The 25,893-nt window shown below is 45.0% G+C and overlaps 1 protein-coding gene across 1 annotated transcript in view; it reads left to right on the forward strand.

Annotated features, from left to right (window-relative positions):
• The first annotated feature begins 3,979 nt into the window (after positions 1–3,979).
• Positions 3,980–25,893, forward strand: part of HS3ST3A1 (heparan sulfate-glucosamine 3-sulfotransferase 3A1) — an 83,397-nt gene continuing 61,483 nt past the window's right edge. Inside the window, exon 1 of the mRNA XM_081805690.1 lies at positions 3,980–4,590. Coding sequence (XP_081661816.1) covers positions 3,992–4,590 — 599 coding nt within the window. The 5' untranslated portion in view covers positions 3,980–3,991. The remainder of the gene's footprint in view (positions 4,591–25,893) is intronic.

Genomic DNA, 25,893 nt, shown 5'->3' on the forward strand with positions numbered 1-25,893 from the left:
AAAAAAAAAAAGGTCCAGTGAAGCACCCGAATTCATTGAGCAGAACCATTCATGGGTCCCTTATTACAGGTGGCCAAAGGATGCTCTCTGTATTCTCCACACTGCCAAAAAGTCTTAGTATTTTTAAACAATTATCTCTATCTATCTCATATATACCGACATCCGCCTCTCTCTCTATAGAGAAAGAACTCTCTATCTCTATATAGAGAGAAATTATGTATATAACATTATACAGAAGTACATATAAATAACATAGATTATATGTAAATAACTAGCCAATATATTAATCATGGTCATCTCTGGGCAATAAAAATGGAAATTTAGGTTATGTTTTATTCTTTATACTTTATTGTGTATCACATTTTTAAAATAGCACGAATTCTTGCTTCTGGGGCAGGTAGGAGAAGGGCATTTGTAAAGATATTCCTCACTCTAAAATGTAAACCCTCTGTGGGTGGGGCATGAGAGAAGAAGATAAGCGATCCTCTGTACAGTAGAGCAAATGGGTTTATGGGATCCACGGCTGGGAAAAGCCTGAGGGTAGGACACTGGGTGGGGATGGTGGAGCAGGAGTGGGTGCCCACTAGGAAGAGAGAAGAAGCTGGAAGTCACCAAACATCAACGTCACCTATTCACCCCTGAATACAAGACCAGCTTTATGGTAGCAAGAAATCTTCCCTGCAGAACCTTATCACTTTTAAGGATAACATGGAAGGACAGGAGAAAAGGGAGAAGTAAGAAGAAATTGCAACAAAGTCCACTGTGCTCCTTGGTATTTTCATGACCACTGTTCCTCTTTGAAAGCACCCATTTAATAATGATTAGCTGCAATTGTTCTCCATTCTAATAAATGCATCTGAGTGGATCAAAGACAAAGCATATTCTAACCAGTTGTGGAGAATGACTCTCGCTAATGTTATCCAGAGACTTTAATCAGTCTTCTCCATGTTTTTCTCATGATCAGACATAATGCCACATACCTCTCCCCTGCTGTTATGTCAAGAATTTTTCTTTTCCTGACTCTTTGCCTGAGACATTGCACTTCTTTTGTAAATAACCCCCTGATTAGACACTGACAAATACACCTCTCTCACCAAAATAACATCCCCATTGATGCTGTCTAGAGTGGCAGCCACTAGCCACCTGTGGATATTGAGTATCTGAAATGTGGCCAGCCCCAATAAAGATGTGATGCAAAGGTAAAATACACAGATTTCGAAGCCTTGATACGAAAAGAAAGAACATAAAGTGACCTCGATCATTTTTATATTGTCACATTTTTTAGATATGCCGGAGATATCATTAACATCGATTTCACCTGTTTCTTTTTACCTTTTTCAAGGTGGCTGTTAGAAATTTTAAAGTTGCCTTTAAGGCTTGTATTTGTGGCTCAGAATTTATTTGGGATGTGCACAGCTGCCCTAGACATTGTGAGTGATCCTAAAACCATGTCTCCTACACAGTGTAGGTCTTTAACCCCTGCCTAAAGAAAATACCTGTGTTTGAAATGTGAAAGCATAAATGCATGATCTTGTAACCTGTTGGAGCTAGAAGGGAAAGTGGAGATCATCATTTCTCTAAGGAGGAAACCAAGGCATGTTTATTGGCATTTATGAGGCTGCATAGGCTTTCAGCCTCACTTCAAAATGGTCTTTGTTTTTATGTCTTCCTTCTGCAAATCAGACTGAGATATCTAGAGAAAAACTTCAAAATATATTAAAGCTCAAGACAGTATTAACACCGAACTGGTTTGTCGATATCCAGCTTTAGGACACAAAGAGACAGCAGACCTTGGCAGGCCTCGCTGTTCATCCTTGTAAAAGTTCATTGCTTTAAAGCATCAGAAGCTCAGGAGCTCTTGGCTGCTTTGTAGAAGAGGGTGGGATTGGTACTTCATAAACATAAAACCGTGTCTAGCAAAGGCACAAATACACCAGCTCCACCCACGCACAGAGTTAGAATCACTAGATGCTCTTTAGAAGGGTCTACTAGTAGGATTCCCCTGACGTCCACTTCCACGGTCAAATAGAGCACAAAGCGCAGGAAGGCAGGCGAGAAGAAGGTTGGGAAGTCCCAGCGGTGGGCATTTTGTGAGGCACAGGGCAGCATCTACACGGGGCCCAGCAAGCTGCCAGCGTCGCTTACACGGGTTGGTGCGGAGCGGTCAGGCTCCCGCCCACACTGCCAGGCGTCCTGCTGAGACAAGGAAGCTAAGAAATCAGCCACCAATCGAAACGGAATAAAAAACCACCCCATGCGGGGTCCACGGGCCACCTCCCTCCATTAAACAGCAAGGTGATTTGTATCCTTTCCTGACCTACTCTCGGAGGAGCGCGTGAAGAGGATATAGGGTCGGGGGCGGGGGGGCAAGAGAAAGAGGAAACCGCTGTTTAGGGAAGGCTATTTAACTCCTTTACCGAGACGCGTGCGCACACGCGCGCGCGCACACACACACACACACACACACACACACACACACTCCACCAGAGACAACATAAAAAAATCCCTTCATCAAAAACTGCTTATAGGGATGTGGAATCGGAACTGATTTTTTTCTAAAACTCCTGATTTCTCTCCTTGGTTCCTTTATTGGGTCATTTCCTAACAAGTTGTTCCTTTCTCGGTCCTGGGGAACTCTCGATCATCCCAAACTAATACAAGGCAGAACAGGCACGAGGAAAGACAAAGTAAAATACTGCCGAGGGGCGAAAGGGCTTCGCCCCCGGGCCGCCGCGGACAGTGGAGTAGGTGCAAGTCGAAGCCGCGGGGAGGAATCCAGTTCGCCCCAGACAAACGGGGGCGTGGCGTGCAGCGGGTACCGGCAACTGCAGCCGACAAAACTTCCAAAGGGCCCGGGAGGTGGCAGGGGGCGGGGCGGGGCGGGGGGGGCAGGATGGAGCGGCAGAGGCGGGAGCGGGCGCTCGGAGGGAGTCAGGGCTGAGCCGAGGCTGCGAGGTGGCTCGGGTGGAAGTCAGGCCCCCGGGGATCCGGCCGGCCCTAGCTGTCAGTCAGACTACCCCGGAGCCCCCGCAGACCCCCCGCTCGCCGGAAAGGGGGCGAGGCAGCGGCGGGGCAGGGAGGGCGGAGTGGGGAAGGGGCGTCGCCCCGGCCGCCCCCGCCCTCTCCGATGTCATTGGGCCGACGCGGCGGGGTCCGCGCCACCTTTTCTCCATCCCACCCCGTCCGCCCCACTGTGCTCGTCAGGGGTCTGGTGCGGCCCGGGCCGTTGACGTCACCGCCAAGTTTGCGGTCCTCCGCGCCCCACGTGTGGCGGCGGCGACGGCCCGGAGACGACGGGGGAGCGTCTGCGAGCGCAGTGGCGCGGCCGCTGACAGGTCCCGCGCAGCCCGGCTCCGGCACGCCGCTCCCAGGTGGGGACCAAGGGCAGTGTGGAGCAGTCGGGCGCGCTCGAAGAGGGGTGCGCGGCCCGCCGCGGGCCTCTGATTGCCGCTGCGGCGGAGAGAGTCGGTGGGACCTCGTAGCCGGGCGCAGAGGGCGCGCCCCGGTGGCCACGGGCACGAAGGAAGGCACTGTCGCTCGCCGCTGTCCGCAGCGCACGGAGCTCCGCGGCCCGGGAAGCCTCGAGTCCCCTCCGCGGGACCGAGCGAGGGATGCACGATCGCTGAGCGGGGATCCACGCCGAGAGGCCGCTCGGGGCCGGGGCTGAGACGCACGCCGCCGCCGCCGCCGCCAGGACCCCCGTTCCGGGCGACTTTCAGGGCACCGGGGCGCCGAGCGCGACCCCAAGGCTCAGGACTCGGGCGAGTCTAAGACGATGGTTTCTTAAGCACGGCACCACGACCCCCTCCCGCCCCCTCGACCGGAGGCAGAGATCCCGCGCAGAGGCGCCGGGGGCTCCGTCTCCCCGGCGCAGCTCGCACGGCCGCAGGGACGCACGGGCGATGCGGGGCCCCCCGCAGGAGGTCGCGGCACCCGGCGGAGTCCCGGCCTAGCATGGCCAGCGCGCAGCCCGCCGTCGCCTCCGGCTAGGATGGCCCCTCCGGGCCCGGCCGGCGCCCACCCCACCTCCGCCGAGCCGCTGTCCCGCAGCATCTTCCGGAAGTTCCTGCTGATGCTCTGCTCTCTGCTCACGTCCCTGTACGTCTTCTACTGCCTGGCCGAGCGCTGCCAGACCCTGGCGGGCCCGGTGGTGCGGCCGTCGGGCGGCGGCGACGAGGCGGGGGCCCCGGGGCGAGGCGCCCTGGCCGGAGGCCCGAGGGAGCTGGCGGTGTGGCCCGCGGCGGCGCACAGGAAGCGCCTCCTGCAGCTGCAGCCGTGGCGGAGACTCCGGCCGCCCGCGCCGCGCCACGACGGCGAGGAGGCGGCCTGGGAAGAGGAGCCCCCAGGTCTGGCCGGCGGTCCCGGCGGCTCCGGGGCCGGGAGCAGCGTGGCCGAGGCCCCGCCGGGGACCCTGGCCCTGCTGCTGGACGAAGGCAGCAAGCATCTGCCGCAGGCCATCATCATCGGCGTGAAGAAGGGCGGCACGCGGGCTCTGCTGGAGTTCCTGCGCGTGCACCCCGACGTGCGCGCCGTGGGCGCCGAGCCCCACTTCTTCGACCGCAGCTACGACAAGGGCCTCGCCTGGTACCGGTGAGCTGGCGCAGGGCACGGCCGGGGGGTGGTGGTGGGGGGGGGACAGCCGAAGGGCGGGGTGCGCGGGTTGGGGGGGCCCCCAGCTCCCCTCCTCCCGGTTTCCTGCAGTGGCTCCTCTTGAGTTGAGGGGTCTTGTTCCCCACTGTGCCTTCTTCTGCTTCCGGGGAAGTGGGTGTCGGGGGAGGCGGTGAGAGGGAAATTTTGGCCTTCACGATTTTTTCTTTAGTCTTTGGGATTTCCTTTTCCTCACACGGCCAATCCCATCTTTTTCTCCTGCTCCATGAAAGTAGCCCTGTTGTTAGCTAAAGCGGGGGTGGGGAGTACCTCCTAAGTGAGAAACCTGTTCGTCGATTATTAGCCTTGCAGCCTCGTCCATGCGTTCCCCAGAGCGCTTGTTTTTATTTCTTCTTTATCTGCTGAACCATCCCCCCAGGGCTCCTGCAGTCTTACCATCAAGTATTCATTTACCTTGACCTTTTGCCAGATCCTTGTCCTAGGTGGTAAGTAAGATCGAGACTCAGTAAAAGTGTCAAGAACCAGAGTCTAGGTAGTTGGGAAATACGTGTTCCAGCAAGTGCCAGCAACCAGACAATGCGCTCTAAGGAAGGGCTTCCTGGATAATAACTTTTGTTTGTGGTGAGGAATGAGTTTTGGAAAGTGTTTGCTAAATTTAAAGCGAATAGTACCTTGTGTTTTTGGCCTGGCTGAAACTTTCCTAAAGGTCTTCAAACAATTCTCTTCACACACGAGTTAGCCAATTTTTTCTTCTTTAAAAGAAGAAAAGGGGGAAAAATAGGGACACTTGGTTACATTGTGAAAAAGACTCCTAATAAAAGTTTAGGAAACAAGTCTGATTCGGTTCTTAATCTTAAATTTGCCAGTATTCTCAAATTTAGACCACCTTTAATAATGGAATCAGCCAAACTCCAGTAAATCCTGGTGTCACCTGGATTTTATTTGCCGTAAAATATTGGCCTGTTTTCTTTACTCTGAGAACAACCGAAAGTCATGTGGCCAGAATTTTCATTTTAGAAAGTTTTATCTTGTTCATTAAGTATGCATTCTCTTCGTTATTTTAACAGAAAGAACATTACAAAAGTGACAGCACAATTTAGATATATTTCAAAAGTCCTCTAAATAAATAATTCATCTCCCAAGCAGAAATGAACATGATCTGACAGGTTTATTTACTTGAGGCTCCTCAGGTACACCCTCAGATTGATTTCGGGAGTCGAATTTACAGTAAGCCAACTTAAGAGAAAACATTTGGTCCTAAAAGTCAGGTTCAAACATTAAACACTTTTAAAACAGTAACTTTCCATTTATTGGAAAGAAGAACAAGCAACCTTCCCTTGATATAGAATATATATCATTTAAAATCATCAGCCACTTAAAAAAATCGCCTTGTGTTTCTGTCATTTATGTTGTATCCTCTGGGAAGTTCTTATAAAAATGACCTGTTGAATCTGAAAACAACAGGTCCTTCTTTTTAGCACAAAGGCAGCTCTGTTTTTTCCATCAAGGACACAAGAAGTGATTAAAGACCCCTAAAACTCTTATCTATAGCAGTTTGCATTGAATTGGGCCTCATATAGTGCTGTGAGGGAACACATTTCAAGGCAACTTCACGAAAGGTCCAAGACAACATTTGGCTCTGAGGTGCCATTAAGTACGGTGAAATATTTCGTACTAAAACCCTTTATTTTCATTTTGCCATATAGTCCTTATTTCCACAAAGTACGATTGTTTCTTCTTATTCCAGAAATGAGTATTTGAGGGCGCAGGATATCTACAGACTTGGATCTTATTTTCCGTGAGCCTTTCTAAGCTCACGGAAGAGAAGGAAGGTTTCAAGGTAACTAGAAACAGTACTAACAAAAAAAAAAAAAAGAAAGGAAAGAGTCGTAAACTTTTAGGTCACTCTCTCTTTTGGAAACGACATGCACGCTGTAAAGTAAATTTCTCCTCAGATGTTTTCATTCTCAAACTCATTCTCCATGGCATTTTCCATGGAGAGTTTATTCCAGCAGAGGAGTGCTATAAAACAATTTATGGTGGTTACAAAAATAACTACACGGTAGACTTCATGGTTTGGTGAATTTAATTTTCTAAGTGTCGAAGCAGTGTCTTTGTTTCACCATTTGCAATGGTTTTTATTGGATGCAGAAATTTAAGTTTAACTCAATTACATACAAAACTTATTTTAAAAAAAAAGCCCTCCACCTATGCAGCCTCTGGATTATGCGATTATTTAATGAAATGTTGCCACAGTTCTCTTTCATCTTGGCTCTGAACTTGGGAGTTTGATGTTTGTGAGACAGGCCTAAGACTATGAAAAAAAAAAATCTCTTGCACGGAATACTACTTAACCTATATTAAGTGCACGTTACTACTTGTGTTTAGCCAATATTTACAATTAGGGATTCGGTGAGACCTTCCTGAGTCAACCTCAGATTTGTAAGAGAGGATTTCTACCACATACTGCTGACTCCCCCTGCTCCCTCCCCCCAACATGAACAGAAAGAAAACTCCAGTGTTTGCACCCTGAAGTGAATTATGGAAGAAAAAAATGTGTAAAATATTTTTTAGATGCTCATTGACATGGGAAAATCCTCTATGTCCAGCCGTGTTTTTTTGCTGGGTGTAATCTCAGTTGACCATAATAGTTCACTGTGGCAGTGCCCCCTACTGTCCAGACGAAGGGAGAAGTGTGGTGTTGTTAGCAAATAGGAGGAAAATGCCATGGAGAATGAGTTTGAGAATGAAAACAACCAGGAGACCATGGTTGGGATGTTTTGGTAAATTTCCCTCACTGGGAGAAAACATAAAGTACTTTGTAAATTGCACCCCACCCCCCACCACTAGTATAATCAATTTCTTCCTTTGAACAGATTTGTAGTGAAGACAAGAAAGTGAGTGTTTTCAAAATCTCTAAGAAAGGAAGTTACTCTGAATTGTTTTAAAATGTCCTAATATTCTTAGAACAAATGAAAAAGGGCAGGTGTTTAGATTCCAGGAAATTTGTTAATGATAATAGAGGATGCTTGAGTGGAGTCTTCTGCGTGTGAAACTCCACCCTGATGGAGTTTTAAAACATTCCACATTACTTAATTTAGCAAACGCGATAGCAGGACAACAAATGTCTGTGGCTTGTGTGTCATGGGAAGGCAAAGCTTCGCAATGAACAGTCTGCGTTTCCATTATATGGGTGGGGAGGTTCATAAAGGAAAGTAGGGAATTGTCGCATTTGCTTTAAAACTCTGGAAAATCTTTTCTGGAAGTCAAATGCCTTTGTTGTAGTACAAGAGCAGGTGAGCTCAGAATTGAATAAGAAGGCCCCGCTCTCCCTGTGTATTTCTGCGCCAACAAGAAGGTGTGTTGTGGTGGTTTTTTTTTTTTTTTTTTGGTAAGACAAAAGATACCTATTTATGAAGTATTGAAGATACACGTGTACACACACATATATATGTATGCATAACACTTTATTTTCTGTAACATTTCTGTCTCATCTCGAATTTTGGGGCAAGATAGTAAGTGTTCCACATTTCTAAAAGTGCCAGCACATTTCTTTCCTACGTTATGATGTGTTTTCTTTAGCAATACTGGATAATTTGAGTAGAGAAGAGTATCATTAAATTATTTTACTCGATAGCATCCAAGAAGGTCAAAGATCACTCAGCTTGAAGTTGAGGAGTTGGTTCTCTGTCCCTCTCCTCCCCACCCCGGCTGCATCAAAATTTAAAATTTTCTGGCCTTTACCGATCATTGCCTTGTTTTCCAAGTCTACTGAAGAGGCAGACGGAACAGAGGAACTTTCGGTTCCTATCAGGAGAAACTGGCCTTTCTTAGCAGCTGGGAGCAGCTGCAGAGTACCTCCATGTGCAGTTTCCCACCCTCCTGAGCCACAAGCTCGCTCTGCACGAAGGGGTGGAAATGAAATTCGAGCCAAGGGAGCTACAGAGTTTGGCCACCCATGCAAGGTCATAGGGACTGAAGTCCAGGGAGAGTTCCTCTGTCTTTAGAGCAGAGTTAAGAAACAGTGGGAAGGGATGTGGGATAGGAGGAAAGCGGGAAGAAGTTGCTTTGGACGAGTCCAGGGTGCTTGTTTACAGGGGGAGAGGGTGCAATTTCTCTTATGCATAGAGTTCCCAGGGGCTCTTAGGGACTATATACTCTCTATCCACGGAGAGACTGCAAACAGCCCCCTCTGAGAAGCCCCAGCACTGTCATTTTGTTAGCTGAATGTCTCTCCTAGGGGCTCCCAGCAATACCAGTCAGACGGCCTCGTTCCTGAGTAGGTGTGTGTGTCCAAGGGTACGTGCAAGAGCAGAGACACCGAGTAGATGGGCAAAGTGATGGAATCAGTAACAGGCAAGTTCTTAAAGTGTCGAACTCTTGAGCACTGTCAGACACCCAGGATATGGAACAGGCTTTGGGACTGGTGAGTCCAGGCATTGAAAACAACAACAAAACCCACGTTTGTTACAGCCTGGAACTGAAATTGCTTGCATGCTCCAGTATTCCTTTATAACAGTGAGATTTATCGTGTGCTGATAACGTTTTATGTGAAAGGCATAGCTGTCTCCGAGCGAAAAATCCTCCATAATATTGTGATCTGCCCTTCCCTTAAAAAGAGAACCGTGTGGCCAGAATATTTGTCTCATATACATAAGTCTGTTGATTGGCCAGGAAAGCATACGTTCCAAATCTGTATATCGGAGGGGGTCATGGGAATAAAATAATAAGCCTGTGCAATTAATGACATTAGGCACTAACCTTACATAGACCAGATGCTCACATTGGGAGGGGAAGAGTGTCGCAGAGCAAACAAACCTACTTGATCTAAACAACGAAAGGGCCTCCCATCTCTAAGGGATGCATGTGAACAACTGCAAATTGCAATTACCATCAGTCAAATTGCCAGGTCCCGTTGGGAACTTTTACACACTTAGCACTTTTCCTTGGGGGGGGGCATCTTCCTCCCCCAAGTCATAGTAACTTGGCTGATAAAGAGCGTCCTCTCTTGGTACGTACGTTTCCCAGTGATACTAGACTCCCAGCTTTTTGAAAATTGGTCTCTGCTGAGGTGATGCGCTACTGAGATTTCTTATGGAAGCTATGCCTTTAATGCGCAATCAGAGTAATATTGTAACCACATAATGTTGCAACTCCCTAGTCCTAAGGTCTTAAAAGTCTGAACAGCACTGTTGCTAATTTGATACAGTTTAAGAATCTCTATGGGGGATCCTGATACAGTTAACAAATAAACTTGGGTGAAACCAGAACTGAAAAATTGAAGTGAGGAGTTCAGTAACCTGAAGCATCTTCCCAGTTGCTGGTCTCCGGTGATGCAACTCTTGATTTTTTTTTTTTTTTTGCACATTATCATGCAGTCAAGACTACTATGCCATCCTGTGATCCCTTGAGGACTGTAGCCCAAATGTTCAGATCTGACCTCTTTCAGAAGCTGTCAGATGACAGTGAATGTTAAAAAAAAAAAAAAAAGAAAAGAGGGAGTGTTCATTAAGAATGAAATTTAGTACTTGCCACAAGGCGTGTGATATTCTTGCATAGTTGAAAAATAGAATCCTTTCCCGCAGACTGTGGAGGGCGACCCACTTTGAAGGTGACGTGTAGTGCCATCTAGTGGGAGGGAGAGTCAGCAAGGGACCCAAGCGCTGAACTTGGAAAAACCTCAGTTATCAGAGAGTGAGTGCCGTCTCAATTAGGGAAAGCGGGGCAGGTCGCCTTCGGTAGCACCTAGAGTGTGGATCGTGTGTTTAGCGTGACCACGCTGTGCTTTTCATCTAGGTCTGAGCTCACTCCTTTTAGGCGGGGAGTTTATTCTTCAGAGAGAAATAAGAGAGACTTGCCTTCACCATAAACCTGAGAAACAAGATATAAATGATTAGGAGGTTTATATTGGAAAGGTGCATGAGTGGAAAGGAACGCCAGATGCCCCAGATTAGTTTCGTTAGTGTGTTTTGCCTCTGTTTCTGAAAGCCAGCTTCAAATGAAAATACTTCCAGATGATTTTATTTCGACAGTAGTGATGCAGGCTTATTCCTTCCCCCGAGTTGTACAGGCTCTGGAGGAGGGTCCCATGATTCCTAACAGGCAGCACACAGAAGCGTGTTTATTTTTTTATTTTTTATTTTTTAAAGATTTTATTTATTTATTTGACAGAGAGAGACAGAGAGGGAACACAAGCAGGGGGAGTGGGAGAGGGAGAAGCAGGCTTCCTGCGGAGCAGGGAGCCCGATGCGGGGCTCAATCCCAAGACCCTGGGATCATGACCTGAGCTGAAGGCAGACGCTTAACAACCGAGCCACCCAGGCGCCCCAAAGAAGCCTGTTTAACCCCGAATGCACGGAGATGCATTATGAAGATCCCACCCACGAGGGACAGTGTCATGGGAGGCTGCTTTCAGAGTCCCAGCCGGAGAGCGCTTCCTGGGACAGCCGCTCCATGCCTGGGGAGGGTGGGTAGGGGGAGAGGAGTGGTGGTCAGGTGAAAGTTACGCAGGGGGGCAGGGGGAAAATAGGAACATTACAGAGGAGACATTGGCCGGCCCCACTGTAGCCAGGTGATAAGGTTAACACTGCCTTATTATCACGCAGAGATCATGCACCCCTGGGGTATGCCAGTGAGGAGGGCATCTCACCTGTAGGGCGTCCTTCCCCCAAATCGTCTGACCAGCCCAAATGGCAGGGCAGCTGAATAAATCCCTGATCGGTATCCTTAAAACACGTCAAGATCATGAAAAACAAAGAAAGACTGATAAATGGTCACAGAGCAGAGACAAGAGACTAATCACTAGTGAGTAAACACGGTGGTGGCACCCTTGTTTAGATCCTGATGGAAAAATGGGAATTTGGTCACTGTACGAGAGTACAGTTGGATCACTGTACAAGAGTAATGTGACATGCTAACTTTAGGGGAATCTGGGTGGAGGGTCATCTGAGAATTGTCTGCACTTTTTTTTTGACAGAGAGAGCATGAGCAGGGGGAGGGGCAGAGGGAGAAGCAGACTCCCCGCTGAGCAAGGAGCCTGACAAGGGACTCGATCCCAGGACCCCGGGATCATGACCTGAGCCGAAAGCAGACACTTAACCGATTGAGCCACCCAGGCACTCTTTTGCTATTTGGGTTTTGTTTTTTGTTTTTGTTTTTGTTTTTGAACAGTTTTAGTATCTGATATTACTCTAAAACCAAAGGAAAAACAGCCGTATCCACAAAGAACGGAGGAGATGCCTCATGGCATCACGGCATGAGGGCTCCTACTGAAGGACTTCTCTGCCCACCAGCTCTGTCTCCACCCCGTTCCTTCTTTCCTTCCGAAGGCCCCCAGCGCAGGCCTGCCAACTTCCCCTGCCCCTGCCAGCACCTGTTGCTTCCAGACATGCTCATCTTTCCCTCAGCTGACTCCCCAGTAAAATTGGCTCACGGCTCCCCTCCTACTCTCTTGTCCCTGAAACAAACAGAGACCGTTTTGTTTTTTCTTTTGCTTCTCTTTTTTTTATGGCTGGCGCATGTAACGTGAAGACGGTATAAAAAGTCACCCACCCTGACCGAATGCTACTCGTGCTGGAGAGCCGAAACTTCGATGATGCCAGGGACAGGTTTTTGAGAACACAAAGAACTGCGGTTAGGGGTCAGAGGCAAATCAGTCGTGGGCTTCTGGCTTTTTGGCTACAAGACGGGAGGAGCTGTTGTCGGGTGGGGAAGCTGGTTGTGGGGTGGAATGATTGCTCTTTGTGGCTGAGGTCTAGCACAGCCCAGATCTTCTCGGCCAGCTTACCTATTCTGTCTGCTCACTAGACCTGGTGCTTTCACCTTTGTTTTATTAGACACTGTGGCTTATGAGACCAGAGCAAAACAGACGCGGACTGATCACAGGGTTCAAGAATAAGGAAGGACCAGAGAAAATCCAACTGGATAACCAGGACCTGGGCACCCAGGGTGGTTCTTCCCGCTAGGGCTGCTGAGCCCCGGAAGCCCATGTCATCAGATTCAAGCGTCCCGTCTTGGGGGCACCCTGGCATTTTCTGCTTCTGTTTTTAAATACACAGTTGTGCATCTGAGATTCTGGTTTACCAGAGTAATGAAAATCTCCCTTGAAACATTTCCTTTGATATTTTTAACAACTGTAAAAATAGTGCTATCCACATTATGTCTTTACTTAAAACCGCGCATACTGCATCTGGAGACGCAGAGAACTTAGTGTTGCCTTTTCATCATTATTCCCTTATCTTGATTGGATCAGTTTTTTGTTGTTGTTGTTTTTGTTTCCTTAGAGACAGAGTAGTGGGTGGTGGGAAGGGGCAGAAGGAGAGGGGGAGAGAGAATCTTAAGCCGATTCCACGCCCAGCACAGGGCACAGAGCCCAAGCAGGGGGCTCTGTCTCACGACCCTGCGACCATGACCTGAGCCGAAATCAAGAGTCCACGCTTAACCAACTGAGCCACCCTGGTGCCCCATTGATTGGATTAGTTTTTTTTTTTTAATTTTGTTTTAAGATTTTATTTATTTGAGAGAGAGAGAATGAGAGACAGCGAGCATGAGAGGGAGGAGGGTCAGAGGGAGAAGCAGACTCCGTGCTGAGCAGGAAGCCCGATGTGGGACTCGATCCCGTGACTCCAGGATCACGACCTGAGCCGAAGGCAGTCGCTTAACCAACTGAGCCACCCAGGCGCCCGATTGGATTAGTTTTACGAACCTGTTTTGTGAGAAGGACCCGCTACTAATGCTTACGTAGATAAGAGAATTTCTGTGATTTAATACCATTCCCTACTTGGCTGTTTGGCATCTTTCCATCTTAGTTGCTCTACGCTTTTCTTCATGCATTTTGAAACTTTTTTAGAAATAGCAGAATATTTGAACCCTGAAGTGGACATTTGATGAAATATATCATCTTAGTCTCTATTTCAATTATTTCTGCTCTGCTCTTTGTTATTTCCTTTCTTCTCCTAATTTTGGGCTTAGGTGGTTCTTTTTCTAGTTCCTTGAGATGTAAAGTTAAGTTGCTCATTTGAGATCTTCCTTTCCTCTTAATGTAGGCTCTTGTTACAAACTTCCCTCTTAAAACTGCTTCAGGAGCAGATTGTTCAATCTCTCCATATTCGTGATGTTTCCAGTTTTCCTCTTGTTTACTGATTGCTAGTTTCATACCATTTGGTTGGAAAAGATACCTGACATGGTTTCAGTCTTGTGTTGCAGACCAGGACGTGATCTGTCCTGGAGAACATTCTGCGTGTGCTGGAGATGAATGTGTGTTTCTGCTACTCTGGATGGAATGGTCTATGTATGTCTGTGAGGTCCATCTGGTCTAAAGGATTGTTCAGGGTCAATGTTTCCTTACTGATGTTCTGTCTGGACGATCTCTTATTTTAGAACGAAGGTAACAATTTAGTGACATTTGGTGAGGCTTTACCTTGTGCTGGATGTTACTGCATGTAGTCTGGATATTTTATTAATATGATGACTGTTACTAGGTAGATCCTGTCACTTCTTGCCTGCCCAGGAAACAGAGGCCCAGAAAGGTGAAGTAACTTGTCCAAGGTCATACAGCCAAGTAAATAGTAGAGGTGGTATTTGTAGATCTTGTGAGTCTGTTGGTCTATATGGAAAAACCAAACCACTTGTGTTTTTGCTCAACTTCTCCCTCTCCCTTTTTTTTTAGAAAAGTAATCTGATGACAGAATCCATCTTTACTGGGCATAGCAGAAATCCTGGCCATTTGCTTGGTTTTCCCCCCACCCATTAAATATGGACAATGACTATGAAAAAAAAAAAAAAAACCACAAACCTCTTAACTATGAAGTGGTCCAAATGAGCGAGTTTCCTCCTAAACTGCTGTATGGAAAAGCCAAAATAGTGTGGGACATGCAATCGGAAGGCTGCTCGCTGTTCGTGGCAGTTGGGGCCAGGTGAGCTGCTGGCTCTGTCTCGTTGCCCCGGGCATCACGCAGTCCTGGGCTCCCAGTTGCCTGTCAGAACCCGCCGACCTCCTGCCCGTTCCTCCTGAGCGTGGCTGAGTCACTGCCAACGTCCAGATTTCTCACTCTTTGCTTTGCGTGCACCTTTTTTTTTTTTTTTAAACATTTTATTTATTTGAGAGAGAGAAAGAGCAGGGGGGAAGAGCAGACAGAGTGGCAGGCTCCCCGCCGAGTGTTCAGCCCGACACGGGGCTCGATCTCAGGACCCTGAGATCATGACCTGAGCTGAAGGCAGATTAATCGACTGAGCCACCCAGGCTCCCCTGTGTGTGCACCTTTTGATTGACATTCCTTTTTTTATTACTTTAGGTATGCTAATATTCTCAATCAAGGCACAACCTAATTGTCACCCCAAAGCACGATTCTGTCTATCTTCATTATTATTTTATTAATCACCGTCATCATGAGAACCAAGCCCTTTACTCTAGTGGTCAGGTCATTGCTACGTAAGACATGGCTGGTGATATGAACTTCCTTTGGTTCCAGCCAGATAGAAGCATAGACTCTAAAGGTTGCTGGAGTTACGGAAGATATCTGGGAGATAAAGATTTTCTTGCTTATAAAGGAACTGCCGTGCCTCGCTCGACATTCAGCTAAAAGACAAGAACCCAGGACTTCTAATTCCACGGTACCATTCTGGAGAATACAATTAAGAAATAACTCCATGCTCCAGAAGATAAAAATTCGGTTTTGGAGGTTTGGCAACCATGACAGAAACATTCCAGAGAATGGAACAAGTTAATAGCATTATGTTTTTCTCCCCCCAGAGTGGGTGAATTAAAGCCTTGAATTGATTTGAGTCAGTGGTCAATTCATCTTTCAATGGCCGGTTTTCATCTCAGATGACTTCCTCAATATTTTGATGCGTGTAGATTTGGGGACCCAGCTAGCATGATTGGCCTGTGGATCCTCGTGAGTAATTTGTGTTTTATGGTCGTTGCCTGCTTGTTAAAGATTAGTGGGGGAATCCCAGGACAGACAGGAAGAAGTTTTCTTTTTCTTTTTTTTTTTAAAGTTTGCTTTTTCTCTTGAGTGTTCAGAGTAGGAAGTAATCAACCAAATTATGGGAATAAAATTCCTTTTCCCTTTTTCAGGGTTCTTACTTGGATTAGATCTCTCCTTTCGATAGGAAATATCAAAGTTGGCCAGGTTGGTTTGAAGGACAAAGTCAAAAATGATGGATGTGTTTGGTACAGTCATAAATCTTTGTAGATTCTTACAAAGTTCATGTAGTTAAAAAAAAAGAACTGGATTAAGCTGTAACTAAAGTTAATTGCGTGCTTCATCACCTTTCCAAGCTGGAGCCTCTTTTGTTCTAACTTGATAGTTTAAAAAGTTCTGGCTCTAGGAAAATGCTGCAAAGATGAAATTATTTGGGAGCGCCTGGGTGGCTCAGATGGTTGGGTGTCTGCCTTCGGCTCGGGTTGTGGTCCCGGGGTCCTGGGATCGAGCCCCGCGTCGGGCTCCTGGCTTGGTGGGGGGCCTGCTTCTCCCTCTCCCTCTGCTTCTCTCCCTGCTCATGCTCTCTCTCTCTCTATCTCTGTGTCTCAAATGAATAATAAAATCTTAAAAAAAAAAAAAAAGATGAAATTATTTCATTTCCCAAACAAAGCTTTTGAGTAAACAAAATCTGGCATCTTCTTAATTTTTTTTTTTAATTTCCTGGTGGACTCTTAATTATTCTTGTCGTTCTTTCATCAAATGCTGTGGGTTTTTCTTCTCTTTCTTTCTTTCCTTTTTTTTTTTTTTGTAAGAAATAAAAGCTACTTGTTTTTCTTTCTAATGAGATCTCCTTCTTTCTTCCTGGTGTGGGAGGATTTGGGATCACAAAAGTATCCGTTAAAAAAGCTCTCCCCAAAGCCAGAGGGTTACTAGAATGCCTGCTAGGGTTTAATGATGGAAACAAAACAAATTGGATCTGTTTTATATTTATCTTGGCGGGAGGTCATGGGGGAGCTAATGCCTGTGATGAAAATTCTTCGGATTTTCAGGTGTATTTGCCCTGTGGCAAAGGGTGGCGAGTTGGTAGGAAGCATGGGGGAAATCACTTCTCAGCTCCAGTAAGAAAGTAGACTCATTGTTGCCATGCCCTCTGATTTTTCAAAATAATCTCAGAATACTGACTTTTTAAAAAAATATAATTGAGAAATAACATAATAATCATAAAATACCAAAAGCAACGCTAAAAAACAAAATTCTGCCTGGGTGCAGCAGATCAATTTCATCTGAAGGTGAATGGCTACTAAGTTTATATAACCTTTTGGTTTATGGTGAAGACCAGAGGTAGACCATCAAAAGCTGGTGTTAATACCAAGAGTTTTCTAAACTGTGAATCACAAGACATGAATTTATAATAAAATCTATTGTTATTTTTTTTAAGTGAAAGGCACCATGATAGGATAAAATAGGAGAGCTGATCCCATGTAGTAAGCAAGACAGGATTATCTCGACAAAGTCGGTTCCGATATTTATATGCGTAGATGAGTGGGTGCAGAGAGGGTTGGTGGTAAGATGTATTTGTTACAGTGACTCTCGATGGGAAGAAAAAGTTTGAAAAACACTGGTTTTTGTGAACACAAGTCCTGTTTGAGAAATCCAAAATGAATGTGCTTCGGGGTTCCTAGAGAAACTGAATGGGAGTCTCGCTCCATGCTGTGGATTCACCACCTTAGGTTTTTTTTTTTTTAAATATTTGTTTATTTATTTTTTAAATTTTATTTTATTATGTTATTTTAATCACCATACATTACATCTTAGTTTTTTTCAACCTTGTATGTCCAGGGCGTGAAGCTCCGCCTGCCTTGTAAGAGACGAAAAACTGACCTTTGGGCCAGAGGTCAGCAGTTTTTTTTCTGGAAAGGGCCAGATAGTAAATATCAGGCCCTGTGGTCTCAACTCTTCAGCTATGCTTTTGTTGCTGAAAAGCAGCCTTAGTATGTAAATGAACAAGCATGGCTGTGTTCCAATAAAACTTTATTTGCCAAAACAGACCTTTGGCTCCCTGCTGGTAGTTTGCAGTCTTCTAGGGTAGGCTAAAGCCTTCACACATGTTGATTTCCCTTTCTTTACTTAATCTTGTTACCCTCAGGTGAGTACCCTCCACCAACATTCATGGCAGGTGTGAAAGCATGATGTTGAAGTAACCTCACACTTGAGATCCGACTCAGAAATAGCAGAGCTGCTTGCGGTCATGTGAGAATAGGATAGTTCACTTCAAAACTGCATAGCAGTGACCTGTGGGAACTTTGTGAAATATGCAGATTTATTCAGGATGGTGGCATTTCATGTAAAGGTGATTATACGCTCACCTACACATGTTCTGTTTTGGAAGAGATACCACATAAACACAAATCAAAGGAGGCTTTGGTCATTTTCCTAAAAAGCTTAAGAATCCGTTCTGATGTTTCCTTGACTTTGTACTTGAGTGTGTGTTCGGTTTATAGATCTACCCCTGCGTTTCTATTTTCCCTTTTGTCTTCGGGGCATCCTGCAAAGCATTTGGAGGGATCACAGGGGACACGAGGAGGTCATACTTCCTCACCTGATCACCGTTACGAGAAAGCATCCCACCGTGTGGTTGAATTAAACATTGTCTTTGCAGATGAGGGGTGAGACATCATGTCTGGAACCAAGCATGGGGAAAGAGTTTTGAGAATTAGTAATTGCATGTTTGAAGTGATGGACTTTCTTCTAGATCAGCACTGTCTAATAGAAATATAATGGGAGGGGCGCTCGGGTGGCTCAGTCGGTTAAGTGCCTGACTCTTGACCTCAGCTCAGGTCTTGATCTCAGGGTCACAAGTTCAAACCCCACGTTAGGCTCATTGCTGGGTGTGGAGCCTACCTTAACAAACAAACAAACAAAAGATATATATATATATATATATATATATGATGGGAACCACATTGGCCATATTAAATTATCTAGGAGCCACCTTAAAAGTAAGACTGAAGAGGTGTAATTAATTTCAGTAGTAGTTTGATTGAAAGCCAAGACATCTGAAATATTATTTCAACAGGTAATCAAAAACAAAGCATTCTGGATGAGACATTTTACATTTTTCATGAGGAATCTTCCAAATCTATGCATTTGATGCTTGCAGCACGTCTTCATTCTGACTAGCCAATGTCACGGGTCCCATAGCCCCATGAGGCCAGTGGCCACCATATTGGACACTACAATTCTGCCCCCGGGGAGTGGGTAGTGAGGGCTTCCAGCGGGGGATTGATCCGACATATCGCCTCTGGTTCTGCTGGGGACACCTAATCCCAGGTGGCATAAGAAGTGTAGAAGATGGCAGACGGAGCCGGGTGGCTGTCTCGAAATCTTGAGGACAGACGATGGAGGCTTGACCTGGAGCTGGGCAGTGGGCGTGGGAAATGGAAAGATTTGCCAGAAGTTTTTTTGGTAGAAGGGATTATAAAACTTCGTGTGGAACGCTAAGCATGAGGGGAGGGAGAGATTGGAGAATATTTGAAGATTTCTAGCTCAGGTGTATTTATTAGTAACCGTGACGGTGGTAAGGAGCACGGAAAGAAGTAACAGGTACCGATGAGAACAAACAACTGTGTTTTTGGCGTGAAGTGGAAAGTGAGTGAGGCCAGGCTTGGGAGCCACGTAAGGCATGATTGTTGAGGTTTTGCCAGCCATCACAAAGCCGAGAGGTGAAAATGTGTAGAGGAATGCAAGGAGTGGGGGAAAGAGAGCAGGACCAGGAAAACATGTTTATATTTTTACCCCACAGGCATATCGTTTCTTTCGTTTGAGCCATGCATGCACAAAGTGTATAGAGGGAACTGGGCTGATGTCTATTAATTTCCTTTGAAACACATTTAAAAAGATAAGATGAGGGGTGGATGGATAACGTGATAATACAAATATAGATTTTTAAGGAAAATACAAATTTTGAATTTAGTTGGCAGGTAAAGGTGTTTGTCACAGCATTCCTTCCAGTTTTCGCCATGTTGAAAATCTTCCTAATAAAATGTCGGCCGTAGAGGGGGAGAGTTCTAAGATCAGTGGTATCAAAGGCTGTGAAAAAGGTGGAATAAAGGCTTGGGACGGAGGAGTGTTTGTCTCATCAGGTAGGAAGTTATTGGTGACCCTGAGACCAGGTGGATGGCTGCCGTGGGACAGACTGCCAGCCACCAGTGGGTTGAGGAGTAACATGGACATGTGTCAGAAGATACAAGGAAGGTAATGAACTTGGCCCATGTGGCCATCTCCCTCTTCTTGCCTGGACTGGAGTCAACCCATGGGGACTTGGTGCAATGCTTTCTGACCATGACGGCGAGTCATCATGTAGATAAAACTGCCCTTTGTGAATGGAGCGTTTAAAACGTGCTTAGTGGGCTTTCCTCTGGTTATTGTATTTGTACATCCTGCCTTCTGCACCGACATGGTTACTTAGGCGTGGTGACCTCATCACGAGTTTCTTTATCAGAGGGTCTTAGCTAGGACTTTTTTTTTTTAATGGATGCTTAAGGCTTTCAGCATTAATTATTGAACACAAGCAGTGTCTGATATGCTTGTTTTCTTGACTTTCCAAGGCATCGCTGCACCAACTTATTCTAAACTCCATTGCAAGTGTGGAAAGGAAAATTAACTTGCTTTACGAGCCTTCATCTTTTGCACACTTGCTTGAAATTTCCATGAGAGAACAAAGAAATTTAACTGCTTTGTGTTTTCTTGCTCTCTCATCAGCGCTGAAATTCTTTTTCAAAGTTTCAGCCCTCAGATATTCTTCCATCAGTAACATCATCTCATCTGATGAGAGACACCAAGTATCAGAAGTTTCGTGTTCTGCTCCTGATACTGTCTCCATGGTCACATGCTTCTCTAAGCCAGTGGTTTCTAGTAAATTTCCTGAAGACCTTAAATTTACTGCCCTTTCAGTTTCCCCCCATCACGTTGTCCATTCGATCTTTTTCGAAGTGAAACATTGCCCCCTGTTTCTGGATACTGAATGGCTATGCTGTCTTCGTAGGAATTTCAATCATCTGCTTCTAGAAAATTAACAAATCACATAATCTCATGAACTGTGTCTTCTACGTACACATTGTCAAAGCCCGTGCCCAGGGTTTTACTCTATGTGGCGATGCCGGTGTAAAAACAAGGCATTCGGAGAGATAGATGGTATTTCAAATATGGTTTCTTATAATAGATGATTGATTTCTCTGAGAGAGAAAACATGAAAATTGCTAATCAAATGAGAGGAGGTACAAGCAATGCTCTGCAAATGTAAAAGACGATGGATAGGAAGTGCTTAGAAATCTACTGGACATTAAATGTCTCATTCCACGTGCACGCCCTTGATTGTGTAGCAGACTGCATCAGATGGATAGTTTGGTTCTATTTTTATTTTTTTATTATTTTTTTAAGATTTTATTTATTTGATAGAGAGAGACACAGCGAGAGAGGGAACACAAGCAGGGGGAGTGAGAGAGGGAGAAGCAGGCTTCCCGCTGAGCAGGGAGCCCGATGCAGGGCTCGATCCCAGGACCCCGGGATCATGACCTGAGCCGAAGGCGGACACTTAACGACTGAGCCACCCAGGCGCCCCTGGTTCTATTTTTAAAAGCATGCTTACCCTTCATTTATAAAAAAACAAATAATAGTTCATGTAAATGACTGTTCGTGTATTGGCTTGAATATGTGAATGGTGTATGCCCATTACCATAATGTGCCAACACCATTGGAAAGGTTGGGTGAAAGCCTTGCCCTTCAAAACAGGAAGTTCTTAAAAATGGAAAAGTAATTAGCTACGTTAGCCATTTCGGTATACTGATTTGGACGTCTGACGTATGTGTGCCTATTATCAGAATGTTGTAGAATCTGCTAGCTCCGTGTTGAAGGCTTGGGCAAAATCATTTTCCTTAAAAACAGAAGTTCTTTTTCTTCCTCCCCAAGGCCTCTAAAAATCTGAACTATTGAACTCAGATTTGAGTAATGATGTACGATGCTTTGCCAAATGGGTCGCTTCCCTTTTTGTAACATCCATCAGGAAAAAAGGAAGTGTCTAGCCGGACAAACTGTTTCCCAGGAAAGGCCTTTTTGTGTGTTTGCTTAAGTCAAGGTAATTTTAAAATAAGAGGAAAACTTGGTATTGTTCTCAGGTGACATTTAGGAAGCCAAAAGGCTTGAGTTTCTGGGTTCTCGTCTGTGGGCACAGAGATAGTAAGACAGTAGATAAAGGAAATTAGTGTTTTCTATAATCAGAAGAAAGTAATTTGGACTATTTCACAGCATGTGTTCGTATAAAAATGACAGCGATAAGAGATGTTTCACATATTTGCGGTTGTTTAAAACTCTACTCCGACAAAACATAAAACGTATTTTAAATTTTTTTTTTTTTTTTTGCGGAAAAATCTGAAATATTTAGGCTCAGAATGGCGTGACTGGATTTTGCCAGTATTATATTCAGTTCCTGTTTGGAATTCATGGAGCTTGTACTAAATCTCAGTCCTTTGGGATGTGAGCTTGTTTATTCTTATCCCCAAATAAATACCTCGTTATTAAAAAAAAAAAAAAAGCATCCTGTCCTAAAATCTCATCATTAGCATTCGAAATGACCCCCGGGTCATCTAGTGCAATACTTATCTGATAGACCAAAGTTTATTAAAACAGCTTCAGAGCTGTTCTCATCATCAAGTAGTGCTGTTGAGATAGGTCTTCAAAACATTGATAAGACACAACTTATTTGAGGAGCAAAATATTTTAGTCTGTCCTTACCCGCTGCTTCTGCATACCCACTGCCAAGTCGATTCGCATCTGTTTGTTCTTTGTTCCTGTGACTAGGTGTTTTGAGACAGACTAGGGTGTATAGACGACTTTACAAATAGGATTTTATTAGCTCATATTAAAGTTTATTTGCCTATTAGCAAGATAATACAGTCAGCTCTGCTGTGATGCTTGTTTTGAAAATGGGAATGTGTGCCAACGGAATTAATATATTAGGAGCCCATTGTTGTTTGATGCCAATCACATTTGCTTATGCAGATATTTTGGGCACAAGAAGCGCTGGATGAATGCAGAAAACAGTCCTCAGCTGAAGCCAGCCATGCAGGAACGGGCGTGCCCATGTGCACGCACACGAGCCTCAGTATCCGCCAGCGACCTCCGTTCACCGCAGGCCCCAAGTCACACCCACCCCTGGCTGGTGTGCGGCTGTGGGTCCCATTTTTAGAACACGCTCCTGCTAGCCCTTCACCGTAACCGGCTAGATGCAAGCCTCCCGTGCCCACTGCCACAAGCAAACTTTAGGGCTTCTTCAAGGTCAAGTGTCTTATTTTTTGTAGGAGGTATGAATTTCGTAACTGTTCAAGTGTGTAAAGCTGTACTACCCCTGTTACGAGGTTCGTATCTTTTTAAGAATATTGCACGGATAAAGTTGAGAGCATAATACCCTAACTCCATTATCCCCATAAGCCCTGTGGTTTTTACTGTGTGATTTTATATAGTGCGGTGATTTTAGGAATGCGTCTGTTGGAGTTAACAGCGCTGCTAACTTGGTGTGCTCTCACCCACTGCAGAAAATGTAGCAAATGCACGAAAGACTGTCCTTGTAACCAATTTGTTTACTCCCAGACATTTTATTCTCCCTCAGGTATTTTTAAAAAATTGTTTACCTAATTTGGTACAAGGAGTATGTATAATTTCTTATCATTATATCATTTAGGACTACAGTATAAACATTTTCTTCTTTTTAAGATTTTATTTATTTATTTGAGAGCGAGAGGGAGGGCACGGGCTGGGGGTAGGGGTAGAGGGAGAGGGAGAAGCAGACTCCCCGATGAGCAGGGAGCCCACATGGGACACTTGATCCCAGAACTCTGAGATCATGACCTGAGCCAAAGGCAGACGCTTAACCGACTGAGCCACTCAGGTGCCCCTAAACATTTTCTAACTATGTTGTTAGTCCTTTTATAAATAACTGCAATGACTTCTAATTCCCCCTTTAAGAACATATCATAGGGGCGCCTGGGTGGCTTGCTCTGTTAAGCATTGGACTCTTGATTTCTGCTCAGGTCATGATCTCAGGGTCCTGAGATTGAGCCCCACCTCGGGCTCTGCGCTCGGGGCAGAGTCTGCTTGGGATTCTCTCTCCCTTTCCCTCTGCTCCTATCCGTGCTTGTGCTCTCTCTCTCTGAAATAAATAATAATAAAAAACATACCGTAATTTACTTATCATTTAGCCTTTAGGTACTTTTTAATTTGGGGCTACTATAAATAGCACTCTGATGGATATCTTTGTTGATAATGCTGTTTGTTATATGGAGTACAAGTTGTTTAGAACTCCCAGAAATAAGATCAAAGGGTCAAAGGTTATGCATGTTTGATACATTTTGCTAAATTGACTTCCAAAGTGATTGTATGAATTTATACTTCCAACAGTATTGAACAGGTAGGTGTGGTAAAGTTCCTTATGTGTCCGTGATTCTCAAACAACAGAGAGAAAAATTTCATTTGAATGGAAAAAGATGTTCAGTTATACAAATGTCTTAATTTATTTTTAAAAAAGATACACAGGGCTGGGTGTCTGGATATTTTAAAGTGCATAGTTGTGCGGTATGGTCAGTGAGTCTCCAGCATAGCCAATATTAAAGTATTTTTCTAGGTATTTAGACATCATGCAGCTCATATGTTTTGTATACTTAATGTAAATGGCAAATTTCACGACCATAACAATGGAAAATCAATTTTTTTTTTAAGATTTTATTTATTTATTTGAGAAAGAGCAAGTGAGAGAAAGAGCATGAGCTGGGGCGGAGGGGCAGAGGCAGAGGGAGAAGCAGACTTCCCGCTGAGCAGGGAGCCAGAAGTGGGGCTCGATCCCTGGATCCCAAGATCATGACCTGAGCTAAAAGCATATGCTTAACTGACTGAGCCAGCCAGGTGCCCCCAATTTCTATTTTTAATACATGAAGTAATTCAAATTCACGTGATTGCCATACTTGCAAATAATTATTTATGTTGCTACGGTGCTAACCGGATCCCGGTATGTTACTGTAACAAAACCGTGGTGGAATCCTCGTAACTAAACTTTGAATGCTTACCCATGATTATTTCCTTAGGACAATTTCTCAGAAGAAAAATACTGGGTAAAATCACATATGCGTTTTTTAAGGGTTTTGACGGATAGTGCAAATTTACCTTTGGGAAAAGTTATACCAAATGCTCCTACTGGTGGTGTGAGAGAGTACGTTTGATTGGGTTCTAGATTAACGGCCATTCTGAGAAATGCATGGGTGTGTGTACAAAAAATACAAGAGCTGTTACCAGTATTTCTTAGGATCTTTACAAGAGTCATCAGACATAAAAGTTGAATTAGATTGCGCCTGAACTTGATGCATATGGCGGTCGTACTGACCGGGGTAGAAAAGCACCTTGGTGGAGAGGTCTAGGATCTAGTCCTGGCTTTGTCATTGATTAGTGAACTCACACCAGGCACTTGACTTCCCTGGGACTGAGTTTTTCACCTGCAAAATAATGTCAAACTATGTGATTTTTGTTCACTCCCTTGGCCCAAAATTGTACCATTCTATGGGTATTCTGTACTGTGCTGTATGAGCATAGGGAAAGCTTCTGGGCTTTTCTGTAATGACCAGTATCCTCAAGCTCCCATTCTTCCTTTCTCTTAGGAGGGCACAGTTTACTTGACTGGTTCCCTCCACAGCCAGACCTAAAGGTTCTTCAAGGTGAAAGGCCGTGGGGAAGACAGGCTCCCTGTAGTGAGGCGGCTCGAAAACAACCCCATGGACCCGTTGGAAACACAGCCCATATAGTAGCTTAGAGGATCTCGTCTAATCTAGGCTAGGCTGAATCAGGATGAAGATACCTTGGGTTCCACTAATTAACAGCATGCTGGTTGGGCCATCCTACCAAGCACAAATATCAATGGCATTTTTCACAGAAATAGGAGAAACAATTCTAAAATTCATATGTAACCGTAAAAGACCTTGAACTGCAAGAGCAGTCTTGAGAAAGAAGAACAAAGCTGGAGGCATCATGCTGTCTGATTTCAAAGGCTATTACAAAGCTATAGTAATCAAAACTGTGGTACTAGTGTAAAAACAGACACAGAGATCAATGGAATAGTGTAGAGAGCTCAGAAATTAACACTTCCTTATATGGCCAATTAATTTATGACAGAGGAGCCAAGAAAACACAATCTCTTCCATAAATGGTGTTGGGAAGACTGGATAGCCACATGCAAAAGAATGAAACTGGAGCACTTTCTTATACATCATACAAAAATTGACTCAAAATGGACTAAAGACTTGATTGTAAGACCTAATATCAT

Source organism: Leptonychotes weddellii, chromosome 15, assembly GCF_054177405.1.
Source record: "Leptonychotes weddellii isolate Sample4059 chromosome 15, ASM5417740v2, whole genome shotgun sequence".
Lineage (NCBI taxonomy): Eukaryota > Metazoa > Chordata > Mammalia > Carnivora > Phocidae > Leptonychotes > Leptonychotes weddellii.